The 19635-nt window shown below is 41.4% G+C and overlaps 1 protein-coding gene across 2 annotated transcripts in view; it reads right to left on the bottom strand.

The window, feature by feature from the left end:
• Positions 1-19635, bottom strand: part of CORO2B (coronin 2B) — a 221930-nt gene that overhangs the window by 30970 nt on the left and 171325 nt on the right. For both annotated transcript variants that reach the window (XM_069222915.1, XM_069222916.1), the window contains exons 8-9: positions 18626-18722; positions 4521-4633 (exon numbers count right to left, since the gene is read on the bottom strand). In XM_069222915.1, the coding sequence (XP_069079016.1) occupies positions 4521-4633; positions 18626-18722 (210 nt within the window). The remainder of the gene's footprint in view (positions 1-4520; positions 4634-18625; positions 18723-19635) is intronic.

Below are 19635 nucleotides of genomic sequence, written 5' to 3'. Positions count from 1 at the left end.
ACCAGTTATGCTGGCCCACTGGAACGAGAGTTTATGGAACAAAGGAAGAAAAGTCAGAATATGCTGACCGACGAAATAGGTCTACTGACATATATTTTTTATCCTTTAATACCACACCCCGGATTGGCCGAAGATTTTTTGTAACACAGGTCAAGGCTCCACTTTGTTTTCAGAAAAGTGGTAATAGAAGTGTAGGTGCCAGTAACTGTAATGCTACAGTAATATTGAATGGAACTAATTGGCCTACCATGATACCATCACGAAACTCGTATTTTGTTTGTGGTAATAATGCCTACACCTCCTTGCTGCCCACCTGGACCGGCACTGTGTTACATTGCTTGGTTACTACCATCAACTTACACAGCTGGCCCTCAACACCACAGGACTCGGAGAGGGGTAATATCTGCAGAAGATACCTCAGCACAAGAAGCATTGGACTACTTTAAAGGAGTCCTTCCATTTTGGGGCCCTATGATGAACAGTAGGGATATCAGACATCTCACACGAGTCGTGGAAGCAACAATAAATGAAACAGCAGGAGCTCTGAGTAACATCACTACAGAGCTCGCTGCTGACCGCCTTGTTACTCTTCAAAACAGAATGGTTCTTGACATCATCTTGGCGGACCGTGGTGGAGTTTGTACTTTGATCGGATCGAGCTGCTGCGTTTGTATACCGGACAATGCCCCTTCAGTGTATAAAGCGATTCAAAGGTTGAAATGATAGCTTCCACAATACACCAAGACGAAGGAACATGGTCCTTGACCGACTGGTTTTGGGGCTTGATTTCCCAATGGGGCTGGAAGATACTAATATTCCTTTTTGTGCTTGCTGCTGTATTCCTCACCTGTTGTCTTTGTGTACAGTGCTACCTGCTTTGTGCGGTTGCTGTATGGCATCCTTTGCCCCCTGGCCTGTTAGCCCTCCTCAACACACGGCTATGCTGTCCCTTGAGCAGGAGATAAAAGACCTTATGTCCATTAACATAGACACTGAATGACGTTCAAACTTGCCTCACAATGGCAAAAGGAGGGATTGAGAAAATGTACATAAAGTTAATCATACACCATAGCTGCTAGGCATCTGTTTATCTTTATTATGTTGCCATGTACTCGACAAACCTCCTGAACTTTGATGATTGACCTTGTGCTCGCAGCCTTGGGCTGCAATCTGCTTATCGCTGCCATATTACTTTTTCCAATTACAGTTCAGAGAATTGTCGTGCTTAATCAGTAACTGCCAGAATAAGTTTGTACAGGTCGTTGCCACCTCCTGCCAGCTGCATCTGTACCTTCTCCCACCACACGTGTATCCCTGAAATATTCTGAAGGCCGCAGAGGACCTTGAATACGATAGGGGTGGAGTTGTCCTCTGACTAAGCAGTTTTGTGTGTATATAAGGTTGGGTGCCCCAGAGTGAAGGGGCAGCCTCCGTAGGATAGTCACTTGACTGTCCTGGGACTCTGTATTAGCTCGAGCTATTATCCATGTAATAAACTTCTCTTTATTCCTCCAGTTGGTGACTCCGTCTGATTTGTGAACTCTCTGCTAAATTGACCCTGAGGACATAAAAGGTGTCCCTCCACCGCTGGGAAGGAGACCCCGGGTGGGGGTCAAATCTTTCCTGGTTCCTCAGAACCAAACAGTGGTTATATACCTAGATGATATCTTAATATAGTCAATTTATCTTTTACATCATACTATGCATGTACTTCAAGTTCTAGAAAGACTCCGGCAACACCAACTATTTTGCAAACCGCAGAAATGTGAATTTGACAAGACTGAGGTGAAATATTTGGGGTACCATATTAACCAAGTTGGTATTGCCATGGACTCAGACAAGGTTCAAGCCATTCTAGATTGGCCATCCCCCTCTTCTATCAAATAAACCCAGTGTTTTTTAGGATTGGTCAATTTTAACATCAATTCATAGCGGATTTCAGCTAGCAAACTAGTCACATCACGCAAACTCTTAAGAAAGAGAGTCTATGGAACGGCTTCTATTGGAGAGAGGATGCAGAAACAGCATTTCAAAGCCAAAAGCGTGCCTTCACGCAAGCTCCAATCTTACAACACCCTGATACCACCAAGAAATGTATAGTTATCACTGATGCTTCAGAGAGAGCAATAGGGTGCGCACTACTACAAGGACAAAGCGATGATGGATTAGAACATCCGTTTTTTATCTATCCCACATATTATCTGATTCAGAGCACAATTACTGTGTTTTGGAACGAGAACTGCTTGTCTTAAAGACAGCCTGTAATGAATGGAGATAATTCCTCATGGGTTCAAGAGAAACCTTTAAAGTTAGAACAGATCATCGAAACTTACAGTATCTATGTAATTTTCTATGCTGGAAGAGTCGTCAAGCCCGATGGGCCTTCTTTTTTTTAGAAAATTTGACTTCTACATAACTTACATCCCTGGTTCTCAAAATATTTTGGCAGACGACTTGTCACAATGTTATCCTGAAAGCATCGATCCACCTATACAAAACATAATTGAATCGGATAGAATTATTGGACTAGTGCAATCCTTTCTTGATAAAGTGAAGTCTGAGTACTTAACCCTCTCTAGAGCTGAAATGAATAACTTACGTCCAAATCTATGTAAAGTTAAAGGATACTACTATCATAAGGATGCATTGTTCCTCCCTACTATGATGGTTCAAACCAAAGCACTACAGATGTGTCACGATTCTTCCATTGCCGGTCATCGTGGTATTAAAGCCACGCAGAACTACTCATTCGCTCTTTTTGGTGGCCCACGCTTACAACAGACACTGAAAGCTATGTGGTTTCTTGTCCCATCTGTGCACAAACCAAGATACCTCATACCAAACCAGCAGGACTGCTTCGGCCCTTACCCGTTCCACCAGCCCCTTGGCATACTGTATCTACCGATTTCATGTGTTCCTTACCTCCCTCAGCAGGAAATCGAGTTATAATGGTGACAGTTGACTCATTTACAAAGATGGCTCATTTTAGTGCATTAAAGAAACTACCCACTGCGAAAGATTTGAGTCAACTCTTTATACAGGAGATCTTTCGTCTTCACGGTCTCCCTCAAGTCATTGTCTCAGACTGCGGCCTCTAATACATTTCACGCTTTTGGAAGCATTTTTGCAAATCACTACACATAGATGTGGACTTGCCATCTGGTTTTCATCCACAAACTAATGGACAAATGGAATGCCTAAACCAAGGGCTTAAATAATATTTACGCTGTTTTTGCAATGCTACATAAAGCAACTGTTCTATGAACTTACCACTCGCTGAATTTTCATATAACAACGCAGTACATAGTGCTTCAAAGGTCACTCCTTTTTTTTGTTCTTACGGCTTTCATCCTAAATCCTTTCCTGATACTATCAGGGAATCATCTACTCTTCTTGCTATCACATTGTTTGCTCAACGACTACGTAGAATCCAACGTATTATACATTCCAATCTTCTAGCTACCAAACTACAAATTAAAAAGACTTCTGATAGGAGATGATGTGATGCCCCATCTTATCGAGTCAGAGACAAGGTCTGGCTTTCTTCCAAATGTTTACCTCTCCGTCTGTCACAAAATAAATTCAAACCCCATTACTATGGACCATTCCTGATTCTTCAAAAAGTCAATCCAGAGTAATTCCGTCTTCATTTACCTCGAACTTGGAAGATACATCCTGTATTTCATGTGTCTCAGTTGAAGCCCTATGTGCCTGATCCTTTTCACAGACAATTCTCCTGTCCCCCTCCTCAGCTGGTGGATGATGTGCCCGAATACGAGGTTCAGGAAATATGTGACTCTTGGATTTTCCGAAGACTTCTCCAGTTTCTCATTCACTGGAAGGGCTATCCTCTTCACGAATGTTCCGGGGAAGACGCTTCTTCTTTTCACGCTCCTCTCTTGGTCCGTCGTTCTCTCCATCTTTTTCAGCTCAAACCCGGGGCTTCATGGGGGGGGACCTACTGTCACGCCGTGGGCTCCCGCAGCATCCCGTGCTCGGGCTGCAGTGAGGGCTGCGGTCCATTTCTTGGATCTGGGGGCTTGCCGCGACCTTTTTTCTCAAATGCGACATGTTATTGCCCGTTGCGAGGTCGGAAGCCCAGGCAACACTTCCCTTGGTGGCGATCAAGCATAATGCTCTGGCTGGTTTTTCTCTGATTCCAGTTTTTGTTCCTGTTTTTTCCAGCTTTATCCTGTTATTCTTTTCCTGGCATTGGAGTTCTGATTTTTGACGTGTCATTTTTTCTGTTCCAGGGAGTTCCTGTTAAAGAGGTTTTTTCCCTTAGCGGTTTTTCCTCTGGGACTCCTTCTGGAGGGCACGGACTGTTGTGGCGTACCATTATCAGCAGCACCGTGGCTACCGGAAGGGGTCACCCTTACCTCGGTCAGAGCAGGACCTACTAGAACCGAGGTCGCACTTCAGCTCCATCTGAGCAGGGCAGTAAACGGAAGGTAGATCGCAACACCTTGGCACAATCAATGGCATAGTTATAAGACTTTGCAAGCTTACATGTTACTTACCCTCCTTGGCACAATCATGGAGATAGGCTCGATAATTCCTCGCAGGGTGATGAGCTTGTAGAATCGGAATACCTCACATGCGGATACATCCAGGCCGTACTTGGGCATGACCCCTAGATAGATAGAGACAAGGTATGCCACAGGAGCCCATGAGCAGTTAAAGGAAGTGTGTCAATTTTGCAAAAGCAAGGACGCTTTCCCCAACCATCCCATTTAAACAGAGACTAGATCCCAAGACATATTAAAGAATCACTGGTTACTCAATAGAAAGCAACAGAAGGACATCTGGCCGTTATCACATTCCATTATATTAAACTATATGCAGCTGCAACAAACAAACATACAATTAATCAACACCTACACAAAGCAACAAATACCCCTACTTTAACCTAGAACTTGCTCAAAGGTATCTATGAAGCTGTTACACTAATATGGAACATGAAAGGATGAGTGCCCTAAGAGCCAGTGACTTTAAAAGGCCAAAAAGTGCTATGGATTGCTAGTGACAGGAGGGTCCTGATATCTCTTCATTGTCTCATTGGCTGGTCCAATGCCAGGATAGTGCTGTGAAGAAAGAACATCCGGCTGTTAGGAAGGAAACAATATTTTTAATACTCAACTATGCCCCAGTGTTCTGTAGCTGAACAATACTAGAAAATTAAAATAATCCCAGTCAAGCACAGAATACAGTCAAAGATAAGGAAATACCACCGGCCAGCAATAGAGGAGAGAATCAATCCAAAATAAAGAGATACCACTGACCACCAACAGAGCACTGAACCAGTTCACGACAAAGTCACTATTTAGGGGGTCATTAGCGGTCTCCAACAGGCTGGCGGTGCTTTCTTCCCTATTCTGACCGCGGCGGTACCGCGGGGGCCGGGGCCGGCGGTTTCCCGACGTTTATGCCCCGGCGGCTCCTGTGTTGCGGCCTCATTCCCGCCGGCCCAGCGGGAATGTCGGAATGGGGGCCGCGTGAGTGCGGCCGCATGGCGGTTTCCACCTGGCGGGCGGCGGTAGCCGCCCGCCAAGGTCGGAATGACCCCCTAAGTCTGGAAGCAATTTATGAGGTGTCTGATAAAGAGCGTGGAAAAATAGCCCAAATGAGGAAAAACCACCGACCTACAGCAAAGCCTAAAAACAAATCAAGATAGGAAGATGGCACTTACCCACAGCAAAGCACAGATATACACCACGATAGTGAGAGGCTGCTGACTCTCCATAAAGCAAGAAAATATTCCACGATGACCAATGAAAACATTTTGTTTTAAGAAGATTTCAATGTTTGCCAGGTCAGACCAAGGGCCACGAGCAATGAATCCTAACCACTTTGCAATCTGTTAACATGAACCAAGATATCAATGGCACTACTCACAACTGGATTATAACTACAGGACTAGAGGCAAACATGTGACGCTTTAGATCTAAACTGGTCATGATATATATCAATCACAGTTTGGTTTCCTTTTAGTGCGGCTGTGCTGTAATTGTACTTGTAACGTGTAACGCTTATATCCCATGTTAATTTACATGTATTATTTTACTATTTAAACTGGGTTTGACATAAAGGCCCAGTAATGTGTAACCTTCTTCAAATGATAGAATAGACCCTGACAACACATGCTGGTCCGAGGTATTTCTTATAAGACCACCGTAGTTGGCACCACACACGGTTCCCTGCCCCTTCTTGCGCTGCCAGATACTAACCATAACACAAGAGAATGGTGGCATCTGGACTATTTTAGGTCACCTCGCCGTTTTATTACTTTCAGTATATTGAACACCTTAGGGATGAGCTCTTCTCAGTGATAGGCAAACAGTGCCACCATGTGGTCGACTGCCATAAATAAGTGGCAGTGTTTAAACACAGGCACGCATTAACCACCAGAAATCATACCACACTGAAAGAAACGTATGTTAACTGTATAACTAGGTACATCGTTTACATAAATAAATCACATTTGATCCTGAGCCGTGTTCTGTGACTATTTCCTAACATAATAATCTAAAATGAGGTGATTGCGAGTGGCCCGAGGGCAAGATCGCCTCATAATGTTTGTGCCCTTAATTATACCTCTTAAAACTCGGTGTATTGGATTAGTCAGTAAAGTACAAGCTGATTATAAAAGGTTGATTACACTTTTAACAACATGACATCTTTACAAAACAAACGCGTGAAAGCTCACCAACATCTTAACATCAAACCACACAGTAAATAAATTGCCTTACTACGACCAGAGATGAGTGAAATGAAGGAAGCAGCATAAATTAAGTCCTTGAGTCACAAGATAATTTCGGTGCTAAACGAACTCAGAATAATATAATATTCAGAGCCATATCGTTTTACTATTAAGGAACGACAAATGAAGCACCATACTCAAAATCTTTAGGACAATAACAAATCTATCACAGCTCAGTGAGTAAATAGTTGCTTATCTGTAACAACAGCGCAGCGCCCTGAGACGTCTGTAGATTCACATGCTGTGAATTATTTCACCATCCGGTGGTTTTGTCTGGAAAATATCCTCAAATAAATTGTGGATGTTGACCATAAGGAACAGTAGTACGTCTTTAACTGACACTTTGCTGTTGTAGACTTAATAATGTGCCTTTCCTCTTGTTGAGTGTGCTGTAGGCTTTCTCAGTAAGGTTTCACCGGAAAGGAACTGAATGAATGGCATTGCTTCTCAGCCCATCATGCCACATTGTCTTCATTATAGTTGAGTGCGCCATTCTGTCAGCTAGCATGTGCAGTGTTTGTTAGCCTAGGTCCAGGTCACAAATCCTTTCCTTTCCATTTTGCTGCATAACACATCAGTGTTTAGGGTTTATTTGTCACATTTAATCGGCCAGTGTAGACAGTGTCAAAATGATTGGATTTCAGGAGACATGCTGCCAAACTGAGGCTTTCTGGGTTCAGGTGCCTTACTTGATTGCAGCCCTCTGCACAGTTGGTAAGTTCCACTGTTCACCCCTTAATGTTTCCACTTGCTATGGGTACTACGGTTATCATGCCCACTGCAGTGTGTGATGCTTTGCATTTGTTGATGATCGGGTGTATGAGTGGCATGGGTGGAATAGTGCAAGAAAGTATCTCATGCCAATTTTCAGTGGAATCATCTGTGAAGGTGGAGTTGGGTATGTGGTTTCAACAGTGGGCATTTTACGTTTGCAGCAAACAAGTCTACTGACACCTGCCCTGCCTTTCGAAAAATCTCCATAATTAACTATTTCCCATTCTAGTCAAATGACTGTTGGTCTGTTTAACTTATCTACATGTTTGTTTTCTTCCCCTGGTAGGTGATGTCACACCAGGACCACCTTGTTTGCCAGGGGCCAAATCTCCTACCTTAACTGTGACAATGCGTAGGACTTTGTTCCCACAACTGACCCTTGGACTATTAAATGGTGTTGTCCATTCGAATTTTTACCACGTAATCTTTTATTCTGCATGGGTAAGGCCTTCACTGCCAAGTAATTATTTCTAGAAAATGTATGAGTTGACTGAATGATCCGAGTGCCTGTTACCTGTATGATCCCCGCACTATGTGTGAGGCATCGAAATAACTTCTAATGGCAGAAAGAAAACACCCTCAGATGTAGACTGTGTCTGATGCTTTGTGGGTTTCACAAGAGGTATGAGGGTCATCTCAAAACCGAAACTCCTTCTCCGAAGAAAAACTGCTTGCAATATCCAAGCCCAACACTAGACGCCAAGTGTGTGCACAACATGTGTAGCAGGTATTGCTGTAGGTCACATGTTGTGCACCTACAGCAATACCTGCTACAAACTGTTTTTTTGCTGTTAATGAATTAGCTCCATGGTTGGTTCCATCATTACATGAAATATGGTTAAATAAGAAATCAGAAAAACGTGATATGTCAAGTTTTCCGGTTTTGGTTCACTGATATTGGTCCACCACATAGGGCAGCTGTTCCAGTGACACACCCAAAGTGCAAAGGGCACACACAGACATGGGAGGTCCTGTTAATCTTGGGTTGCTGGTGTTCCTTTTCAGAGGGGATGTGACCAGGCTCATTTGTATACGATTGGCCCCCGACTACTGGCACTGAGAACAAAAAGACAGTGGTCTGGAATGTGACCCAGGAAGGAACGTGACTGGACTTTTCCTATTAGAGCAGGCCCAAGGAAGAGAAGCTCGTAATGGGTTGGCCCCTGTCTGTAGGCCAACGGTGTCCAGCGAGCAAAACAGCAGAGAATAGAGGAGTGTCCCAGACTAATTCCCAGTTACCAAGAATGATTCAAGCACTGCGCCAATCCATTTTTTGACATATCTGTTACACGGTCAAAAATCTCCCACTTTTAGCTTAACCTTTCAAAAGATGTCAAAACATTTCTGGATTTTGATCCTCTTTGGTGAGATATGTGATAGTCTCATTTTGATTGCAGGCAGAAAGCAACTTCCAGCAAACTACACCTTTACCAGAATAACAAGAAAATGCAGCCAGACTTATTTTTAGCTTTAACCCACCTGGATATGTTTCCCTTTGCCTGAAGCTGAATCACTGCTTATCATTCAAAGTTGAATAGCTTTTAAACCTTGGCGCGTGGTACATTAATTTCAGTGTAGTCAGCGACCTTGCCATTCAAGGTCCCAAATCACTTGTAATCCAGAACCAAGGTATGACGTTTGGCACTGTCATCAAAGTACCGCTAACATATCCCACTCTCAGCTTCTTAGTGATTAAACCATTTCAGTTCGTGGATCCATGTTTTGGAATACCCTGCCCTTGTGAATTCAACAGGCACAAAAGTGCATTTCCTTTCATAAAATTCTAGAAAACCTTCACAGTTCACAGCAGCATTTCGTAGGGCACTAGGTTTCTGTATCCTTACGTTGACTGAGAGATCCTCTGTAGATCCTTTGAGTGATCTTGACTGTCTAAAAAATCATATTAGTCTACCAATGCACAAAGTCCTGAAACAGTTCTAAATAAGGAGAGAAAAACGTATGCACACAACAAAGCACCACCCACTTACAGATAAGGAGAGAGAAGCAAACCACTTCTGGGGAGCAGAACAACTGACACAGCAGAGCACTCAAGTAATGTGTGAATTGGAGAGACCACTGACCCACAGGAGAGCACGGAAACAATCACGAACAAGCATTTGCAATGAAATAGGTCTTGCATTTGTGAGAGTTAGAGCTATTGGCGCTGTAAATTACAATTTCTTTTACCTATGTGTTTTGGTTTGCAGTGTAGTAAATGTATGCCAGGTGCCACAGCAACCCTCCCAGGTCTGTCGCTGCAGGAGAGAGGACACAACAAGGCTGCCATCTTGGGAGTATTTTTGATTCATTCCTACAGACTGGCTGTGATACCCTAGAGATGCAACCCTTTCTAGTGTGTTTACCTAAACTTTTATAGCACCAAACAAGCCACAAAGAGGCACCTTCGTGGCATTTAACCAAGAGAATGAGGGGGTCAAAAGAGTTAGGAGCAAAGAAAAGCCATATGTTTCTGTGATAAACCTTTGAAGGAATTATTCCTCTACATTGGCAATACTAGCCTAACATTTAAAACAATTGACTGTATACAAAAAGAATAACAAAAGAGGCAGCTTAACTGCAAATGAATTATAGTGTTTTTGTTAAGAATGGCACCTGCTTTGCAGCGCTATGAAATGGCAGAACCTGTATTACCATGCGCTATACAAAAAAACACGTTTTTCCCAGACTGCCCCAAAACACACACCAGACAAAGAACTCTAGGGGAGAGGATGTTGGGGAACACGTTCGAGTCTCGGCACAAGCTCAACATCCTGTGATTCTGAGCGACTCACCTAATCTCCCCTTGCTACCAAAAATGTATGCCAGGTGCCACAGCAACCCTCCCAGGTCTGTCGCTGCAGGAGAGAGGACACAACAAGGCGGCCATCTTCGGAGTATTTTTGATTCATTCCTACAGACTGGCTGTGATACCCTAGAGATGCAACCCTTTCTAGTGTGTTTACCTAAACTTTTATAGCACCAAACAAGCCACAAAGAGGCACCTTCGTGGCATTTAACCCAGAGAATGAGGGGGTCAAAAGAGTTAGGAGCAAAGAAAAGCCATAATTTCTGTGTTAAACTTTTGAAGGAATTATTCCTCTACATTGGCAACACCAGCCTAACATTTAAAAAAAAATTACTGTATACAAAAAGAATAACAGAAGAGGCAGCTTAACTGCAAATTAATTACAGTGATTTTGTTAAGAATGGCACCTGCTTTGCAGCGCTATGAAATGGCAAAACCTGTATTACCATGCGCTATACAAAAAAACAAGTTTTTCCCAGACTGCCCCAAAACACACACCAGACAAAGAACTCTAGGGGAGAGGATGTTGGGGAACACGTTCGAGTCTCGGCACAAGCTCAACATCCTGTGATTCTGAGCGACTCACCTAATCTCCCCTTGTTACCAAAAATGAATGTGTTCTTGTGTAATGTAACTGGTACTCATGTAAATGGCTGTAATACCTTTGTGTTGATTTCGTGCAAAATAAAACTGCAAAAAAATAAAAAGTAAAAAAGACCCTGCAGACATCACAAAGAAACATCAAGATGTCCGAAACCAAGAAGGACAAAGAAACAACATATCGCGATGAGCGAAGTGACGAGGCAAAAGGAAAATAGTACGTCACACTAAGGTACATGGCGGATTGTGCAATACTCCATGTAGCAGGGTCAGTTTTCAAGGCGGTAACAAAACAGCCTCAAGACGGGGCAAACAAAAGCATTTACCAACGAAATCAAAGGATTTTAGAAAGGCAGGCCCAGGAACAAACAAAAGTGATGGGTGTGAGATGGGTGTGGTTGAAGCCCACAGACTAGATTCCAACATGTTGAGAAGAGCAGCGCTTGTGCACTGCTATGCTCGATTTAAAAAGGAGAGACCATTGACCAACTCTAGATGAAAAACTATTACACATAAGTTTGAGATGGTAAACTATTTTGCATAAGTAAACACCATTGTCCTACTGTTGTAGGACAATGGTGTCCACTTATGTGACAAGTGACCCATAGAAAGTTTTGAAACAATCCACAATAAAAAGGCACAGAGCTCTGAAACAAACCTAGATAAGAAATGCCATTAACTCTTCACAGAAACAATGACAAATAACAAGATACCACTGAGAAACAGTACAACATGGAAACAATCACAGATATTGAGAAATCAACATCAGAGAATGCAAATAATCCCAAAAAGATAAAGAGAGAGCAATAAAACACAGAGCAGAAAACATCCTGACAAAATAAACACTTACAATGAAGAACAAAAATAACCATTGATAAGTAGATCATGCCAACCCATAACAGAGAACAGAAACAGTCTCAGATATGGAGAGACAATAGACCTGCAGCACTACACAAAAAACACTACGATAAGGTGGGATGATGAACTGACAACAGGGCACTAACATGCTATAAAAAGGAGATCTCACAGATCCACCGCAGAACACTGAAACAAATCATGAAAATGAAAGGTGATAACTCACAGAGTAGTACAGAAATCATCTCGGATAAGCAAAGACCATAGAGCCACAGCAGAGCCTCGACCACTGTCACATAAGTATATGCAAGTGACCAAACAGGGAATCCCAGGGGCGACATCAAACAGAGGGAAAATCCACAATAAGGAGAACCCAATGACCTCACAGATCACAGAAACTTACCAAGACCAGGAGAGACGATTAACCTAAAGCAGAATACATAGAAGGAGGGCACTGGAACAATTTAACAAAGCGTACACAACTGGCTCACAACAGAGCCGAAAAAACACAAAAGCAAAACCAGTGGGTCTAATCCTTTCTCTGTCCCAATCCTTCTGCCAAAGTACGCATCCAATGCTCCAGGCCAAAATGTTTAGAAGGCCAGCATTTGAATAGACCACAAACGTTGTACCAAAGTATATTCTCATTTCCTTGCCAAACCTTCTAGGATTGGCGTACATTTTACTCCACAGTAGTCTTAGATACTGCGAAAGAACTTGTTCGGTTTAGTGGTACACTGAGTGATGTGGCTGAATGGGCTGAGTCATAATGTCTGAGTTAAAAACCTGATATCAGAAGAGCACGATTGTGGGGCTTTCTGAACACAAAAAGCAAAACATATAGCTTTATCAGCAACAAAGCAGTTGCTATTTGAGGTTGAACAAGCATGATCTAAAGTACAAAAGACAACTGGTCCCAATTAACTGCAATAGAAGCACTGTACAGCATTTCTGAGCGTTATAGTATTTGAACAACACTTACTACCCTACATGAGGTGCTGAAGTGCACATGGATACCACACTACACTATCTGGGTGTGTGCTTGAAGTGTGTCGTCTTTGCTTCGAGCCTATGTAGGAAGTGTTTTCACGTCACGTGGGATGACCCCAATTTGCAGATATTGTACTATGGGACACACTGCCTAGGAGTGAGGTGGCTGAGGAAGTGTGAGATAAAGAAGCACATTTTTATAATTTGAGTAATGCTGTCATATCTGATTAGCTCTGCAGTGCCTTTTTTTTTACAAGTTTCTCTGCTAATTTCCTGTGCTTGCTGTGACAGGAATCCTCCACGCTGATCTTATGGATCTGGCAGTAGTAACAGGTGTAGATAAAGAGTGAGGGGGTTCAGATCAGCGTTTTACCTGGATAGATTGTGTTGTACTCCTCCTTTTATGATTGCCATTATGAGATGTGCATTGAAGAGATTTGCCAAGATGCATCCTTTTGTCATTATAGGATGTCAGTATTCAGATTATGCGACTGTTTGGGAACTGCAGGGTGGATTACAGTTAGAGTTCTCCAGTCACAAGCAAGTTGACGCAGATCTCTTTGGTCTTGCCACTTCTGTCTGGTTACTACTGAGTGTTTAGTTAAGTGGATAGAATACCCTCTTTCTGTGCCATCCAATCACCAGCAATGATCCACAGGTCTTTTAATACATTATATACCTTCCCTGTTGCCGACGAGGGATCAGAGAATGAATTCATATGGTGAAATGAATTATATCTAATTGATAGCAGGAACCATGTATTAAATAATAGAGTAACTCATCTCTATCTTGTGGTTAGAGGTAGAAGGTAGTAAGCTTTGCTTACTATGACTGTGACGTGGGAGAAGGCTATGGTTAGAGTGCCATATGTCATTAGGCAGGTTGCGGGTCTACAGGTGCAGAGTTGTATTGGATATTTCTAGTATTATTTGGACAGGCATGTATAATTGTTGTGGGAAATTGCATGAAGTTTCTATGAAACGACCGTAATAGCTGCCACCATGTTGATTCATTTGCTGGCATTTAGTTTGACCAAGCTGTGAGTAGCCTATATTGCTTTCTTACCTATGACATATTTGGGCTTACTCTCATGCTTGCCATTCCTAAGCGTGGATTCAGAAATGACTAACTCAGTATCTGGAAATTCACAATTCTTTTTTTTTTTTTTTAAGGTCCGTTTTCATTATTCTCATGATAAAGATATACACCTACTATCTGAGTTTTATTTTCTGTATTCTGGCTTGACACATATATTGAGAAAGCCTTTAAAAGCTCATGCTATTTGGGGAGGTGTAATCTTTAACTGCTCTCCGCTGCACAGTGATATTGCACTTTGGTTGTTTTGCTTAAATTCTTTTAGACTTCACGTAGGGGTAGAAGTAGTTTCACAGTTGGGTGTATTTCATTATTATATTCCATCAGTATGTCGAGGAGGTTGCAAAGTTATGTTGGGTGATGCTCTCCAGTTTGGGTACGGTGGCTTTGTGTGTCTTGTTCTTATGATGTGCTAGTTGAGACTACTCCCTCCATACCTCGGGACTGTACTTACACAAGTAGAAGGGTTATTGTGTTGGGGTCTATGCCAGGGCAGGGTCGGACTGGCCTAAAGGGCAATCAGGGAGTGTCTGATGGGCCTGTTTGGCATATTAGTGCATGGGCTGCTTTTTATGAGTTTCTTGGTCAGTTTAAAGGCCAGGTGGGCCACGTTTTACGTTGATTTTTCAGATATAAAAACAAACATTGCGTGCAGCAAACACAGCTGCAGACAGTGTCCCATGTCTTGCAAAATACCCATACAACATAGCTTTCAAGCTCCAAAATGTCCTGAGTTGCAAATGTGGGCCACCTTTCTTTAGCTATCTGGTTCGCTAATAGGGGCCACTTTTATTTTGATCCCCGGGCCTATTTTTTGTCCCAGTCCATCCCTGTACCAGGATCAGTGGTTGGTGTAATGATCTTAGCAACAGCCATGTTTTCACCTCTCTAATGAACTTTAATTGCTCCTGGATGCTTTAAATCCTAGCTAGCAATGAGTTCCTGAGCGTGAGGGCTTGTGCTGAGAAAGCAAAGCCTCATATAGTTTTTTTTTTTACTGTCTGGTAGTATGACAATCCTTGGTGCTAGACTGCAGCCTAGTGAGTCATTTTGTTTGTGTTTTTACATTTAATTTATAGGTATAGTGGTCATTTTTCTTGCAAGGCTCGGTGGATGATACAAAGTGCTTTCAACATGGATTTTCTAGCTAAAGTTAGCCCAAAGAGTGTTGCTAGACTAGAGCCGTGTTCTCTGGGGTGAAAGTGGAGGAGATGCGTTGCTGCAGCCTTCTATAGTAATTGAATTTTGCGTATGATGAAACAGGACGAAAAAGTATAAGCTGTTGGCATAGTCAGACTTGGAGATGAGTTTATAGATGTGTGGCATCTTAGGTATGGAAAGAAGCATCATAGTGTTTACATTGTCAACAGTATATTTTCTTTATGCCAGTAAGCATAATTTTTGCCTGTGATATGCATTAATACCGACAAGCATTTCTATACCTGTTCCAAGTAAGCCGGTTTGCTAGGAAGCACCCAAACTGTTCTATTCATATTACATGTAATATCTTTTTTCATTTAAATGTTTTTAGCAAACCTATAACAACCAGGTTTAGGTGGTGAAATGTTTTTTCTTTGTATTTCTATGGTATGCTTGAAATAAAAACAGAGAACATGTACAAATTGCACCAGCTTGAGCCCACAAGACCTGTTGGCTTTGCCAATACTTATCACTTTTATCCTTGAGATTTCCACAAGGATGGATAAATCAGTGACATGATCAGGATTAACGTGAACATGGATTTCAGTTGGATGCTGTAAAAGAAAAATGGTCAAAATTCTGGGTTGGCTTATGATTGCTCACAAATTAAAATATGGGAACCATTAGGGGTCTAATCACAAACCTCATTTTGTAGTACATTTAGTAGAAGTACAATGATAGTACAAAGTACTACGAAATGCTGTTTTCAAACCTAAGAATATAAATCTCCACCTCTCCTATCTTTTGATGGGAAGAACCAAACACATGTATGTTTACTACTTAGTGGTGAATGTGGGAAGGACAGGCTCATTGCTGTTCACAAGCTGCACTTCTAAAGTGACTACAGCCAAAAAGGGAACCAAAATAGTAATACATTACTCCTGCTCAAAAATGGAGTAAGTGCAGTACCATACATGGACAACCACTGGTACCGCTAAACCATCCTATAGAAAATAATGGATGAATAGACTTAGAATAAAACCCCAAAAGAAATAATTTTCAATTACATTTTTTAAAATAGTCACAAAAGTAAATAAAACTTATTGTTAAACAAATCTAAAACTAATGCATATGTATTATTTAATCATACAATATTTTAACAACTCAAATTAGTGTAACACTATTTTTTATTAAAAACTATAATTAAACTATGGTTAATTGATTCTGCAGATCACTTCTAATAATTATTAATGGAAAATAAAAATTAATCTTTTTACTTTAGGTGGGAATTAATGTTTTAATACAAACTTGACAAAAATATGCAATGACAAATTGATCTCAAAATTAAGTTACTAGTTCCCTGGCATAATTTATTTCATTCTATATTTAAAATAAATATATAAAATGAATTTACATTAATGTTTAACATGAAAATATTTTACTAATTGTTTTGAGTTAAATAATCTTATTTACTTTTTCTCATACTTTCCCCTGGGGAGACTCCACAGCAAGGGTGGAGATCTCCAGCCACAAAGTACAGGGAATATTTTTTTTTTAAAGATAATTTAATTTAAAAATGTCCTTTGTGGTTTATTTTATGTCCCTTCCTCCATTATTGTCTTTGGTAGGGTGTTGCATTATCAGTGGTTGGTCATGTTTGGTGGTGGATTTACAACTGTTTCTTTTTTGACAGCGGTAACTTACACTGGCAAAGTTGGTTCCTCTCCCTTTTTCAGGGAGTGGAGACATGAGAGTCCACACTTTTGAATGACTTAAGATTCAGATTTTATGTATATGCAAAAGTAGTAAAGTTACTCAAAATGTGTGTGTGAGATTAAATTACAATGTAAATTGCTCACAACAGAAAATTACATTTGTTAACAGCCCTGTTAATGTCTTTCCCACGAAAGTTCTAATGAAGGAGGAGATGAGACAACCTGCTCAGTAATGCATTTATAAAGCTCAGGGTTATGGCACTGGGCACAACTCAATAATTCCCATTTTCTGAGTTTTGTTGTCTTTTTACAGTAACTCCAAGACTAGGAATTGGACAACATTCAATCAATGGCTGCTCATCACTACAAAAGCAGCATGGGGTGTAAATATGGCTCTACACTGCATACTAGAAGTGTAGGATTTAGTTTAATATATTTGTTTAAGATTTCAAACAGAAATGGTGTTCAGAGGGTAAGCCAATAAGTAGAATACGTAGGACCTTGCGGCAAGTTTCACAGTACGGGCAAGGTGAAAACTCCGCACACAAAATGAATGTTACTGTGTAGTAAAACCCCAACAGTGCAGTGCACTTAGGAGTTAATACCCCTAGTTAATTGCCCTCGAGTGGGGACTAATTGTGTGAATGTGTGGAATTTTTCATATTTTCCTTGTTCTGGGAGGATTACCACTCAAATTTATCAACTGCTCTGAAATGGTGTTAAATTAAGAGCTAGGGGAAAGATGCTGGACAGGGTGGAGGGAAACAGGTAGGAAAGACAAGGGAGGGAAGAGGAAACGGGTGCTCTGGCAGGGTGGAGCATTACGTGTTTGTCCCTTATCAAAAAGAAAATGCTTGTATAGGGACAGGCCCTGTTGCAGTCAGAGACTCATGGGATTTTACTGGATGGAATTATCAGTTGGTGAAATTAGGTCCAGTGTTTAGACACCTGGAAAAACAAAGGTGCAGGAACACCCAATCAGTCGTGATCAGTCAGTCAGAGCAATATCCCACTACGGGATAACACACCAAGTGACTTGTAATGATTGACTAAGAAGATGATTGCTAATGAAAGTTAAAACTGTATGGGAGAAAGGTTCATGGGTAAGATATTACAATGCAAGTATAGTTACATCAAACATTAAAGACTTATGCTGCCTTCAGAATATTACCTGAATACAAGCTAAAGTAACCCTGTGCTTTGGACCTACACATCTAAAGAAAAACGACATATAGACATCTCATGACTGGAAACATTGCGACAGGTTGAGGAAACCCAATGCTCCTGACCAATTAATAAACTATGTAGCAATCGTATTAACCCTTCCCTAATGGTTTATGAAGCAATTTACGCAAATGTGTATAGTGCATTTGCTATTCCTGTTTATAAGCAGAGAGGAAATCTCTAATCCTCATAAATAGAGACTGGCTTACCATTCTAGGTAGTGAAACACAGCACAGAATCAGCTATAGTCAAAAGAAGAAGTCAAGGTGAACAAGCCTCTACAAAGAAAGTTAGATTTCTGACAAGTATGTGCCTCTGAACCTCCAGTGTGCTTTGTCTGACAAGTGGGTGATGCTGTCCTAGTTCTACTAGCAATTCTGCGCCACAGGCAAGTCAGTAAAATCCATATTGTCAACATTCTCTGAGCCAATTTTTGACTTCAGCCTCTTTTCTTTCACTTTGGCAAGAAAATGTCTGGACTAATGGGTGCAGGGGATTTGGTGCCTTGATGTTACTGGTGTGAGTAGAGGTAAAGGGGAATTCATTCAAATAACTGGATCAAAGGTTTGCCAAATACAAAATCTCTTAGAAAGCCCCAAGAGATACCTATGCTTCTATTAATTTGGCAGTCAGTTGGAAAAGGGCAAAACCCTGAGGGATCCTTACCTAGTCCCTTCTGAGGTGCTGGTGACCTGAATTCCATGAGGTAATTCAAATATGGCTTTTCACCTATGATCTCATAGTAACGGATGTTCCCATCGCCCTGAAATATCAAACAGGACAAAGAAGAAAAAAAAATTAGGAAGGAGGCAAAGAAAGTCATTTTCAAAAATGTTCAATAAACTCTTGCTAGACCAGGCCCTCACTGCAGTGTCACCCTCAAATGTTTTGCCTTTCACCCTCCACTTTTTGCTGAATTCTTTTTCGTTGGCCTTAGGACTCTGTGCACTTTATCACTGGTAACTATTACTAAAGTGCTTGTGCTCTCTCCTCTAAGCATGGTATAATTGGTTTGCACCTAACTGGCATTTTTAATTTACTTATAAGTCCCTTGTAGAGTGGTGAACCGTAAACCCAGGGCCTGCAGCGCTTATTCTACCACCCACTTAAATTGCACCTTAAAACATTTCCCAAGGCTTGCATTGTCAACCTGGCATTAAAACCCCCTTGCTAAGCCTTGAACTCCACTTTTATTTCACATACATCACCCCTAATATAGGCCCTAGATAGCCCAGAGAGCAGGGTGCTGTGTAATTAAAAGATTGGAAATGTAGTTTTAGGTTTTACATGTCATGGTGGTGAAAAACTCCTAAATCTGTTTTTCACAACTGTTTGGCCTGTCTGTCCAATGGGATAACATTGGGGACTTCCTATTACATTTAATAAGCTGTAATTTCCAATTTGGAGCAGGTAACTATATCATGTTTTGTGTCTTTGGACCAATTGAACTCTATTTACTGGTAAAGCTGAGTTGTTGATTACAGTTTTGCACATGCCACTTTTAGAAAGCTGGCATTTGTCTGCCCTTAGCCCCTTTGCACATGTAGCCTGTCTTGGGTCACATGACTGGGTGTAACTGACAGTTATACTTTGTGAATTCCCCCCATACAGTCACACAACAGACGGATTAGGTATGCTTTAATGGGCCATCTGCTGGCAGGACCTATCACCTCCAT

Source organism: Pleurodeles waltl, chromosome 3_1, assembly GCF_031143425.1.
Source record: "Pleurodeles waltl isolate 20211129_DDA chromosome 3_1, aPleWal1.hap1.20221129, whole genome shotgun sequence".
Classification (NCBI taxonomy): domain Eukaryota; kingdom Metazoa; phylum Chordata; class Amphibia; order Caudata; family Salamandridae; genus Pleurodeles; species Pleurodeles waltl.
This window is presented reverse-complemented; position numbering and strand designations above follow the sequence as displayed.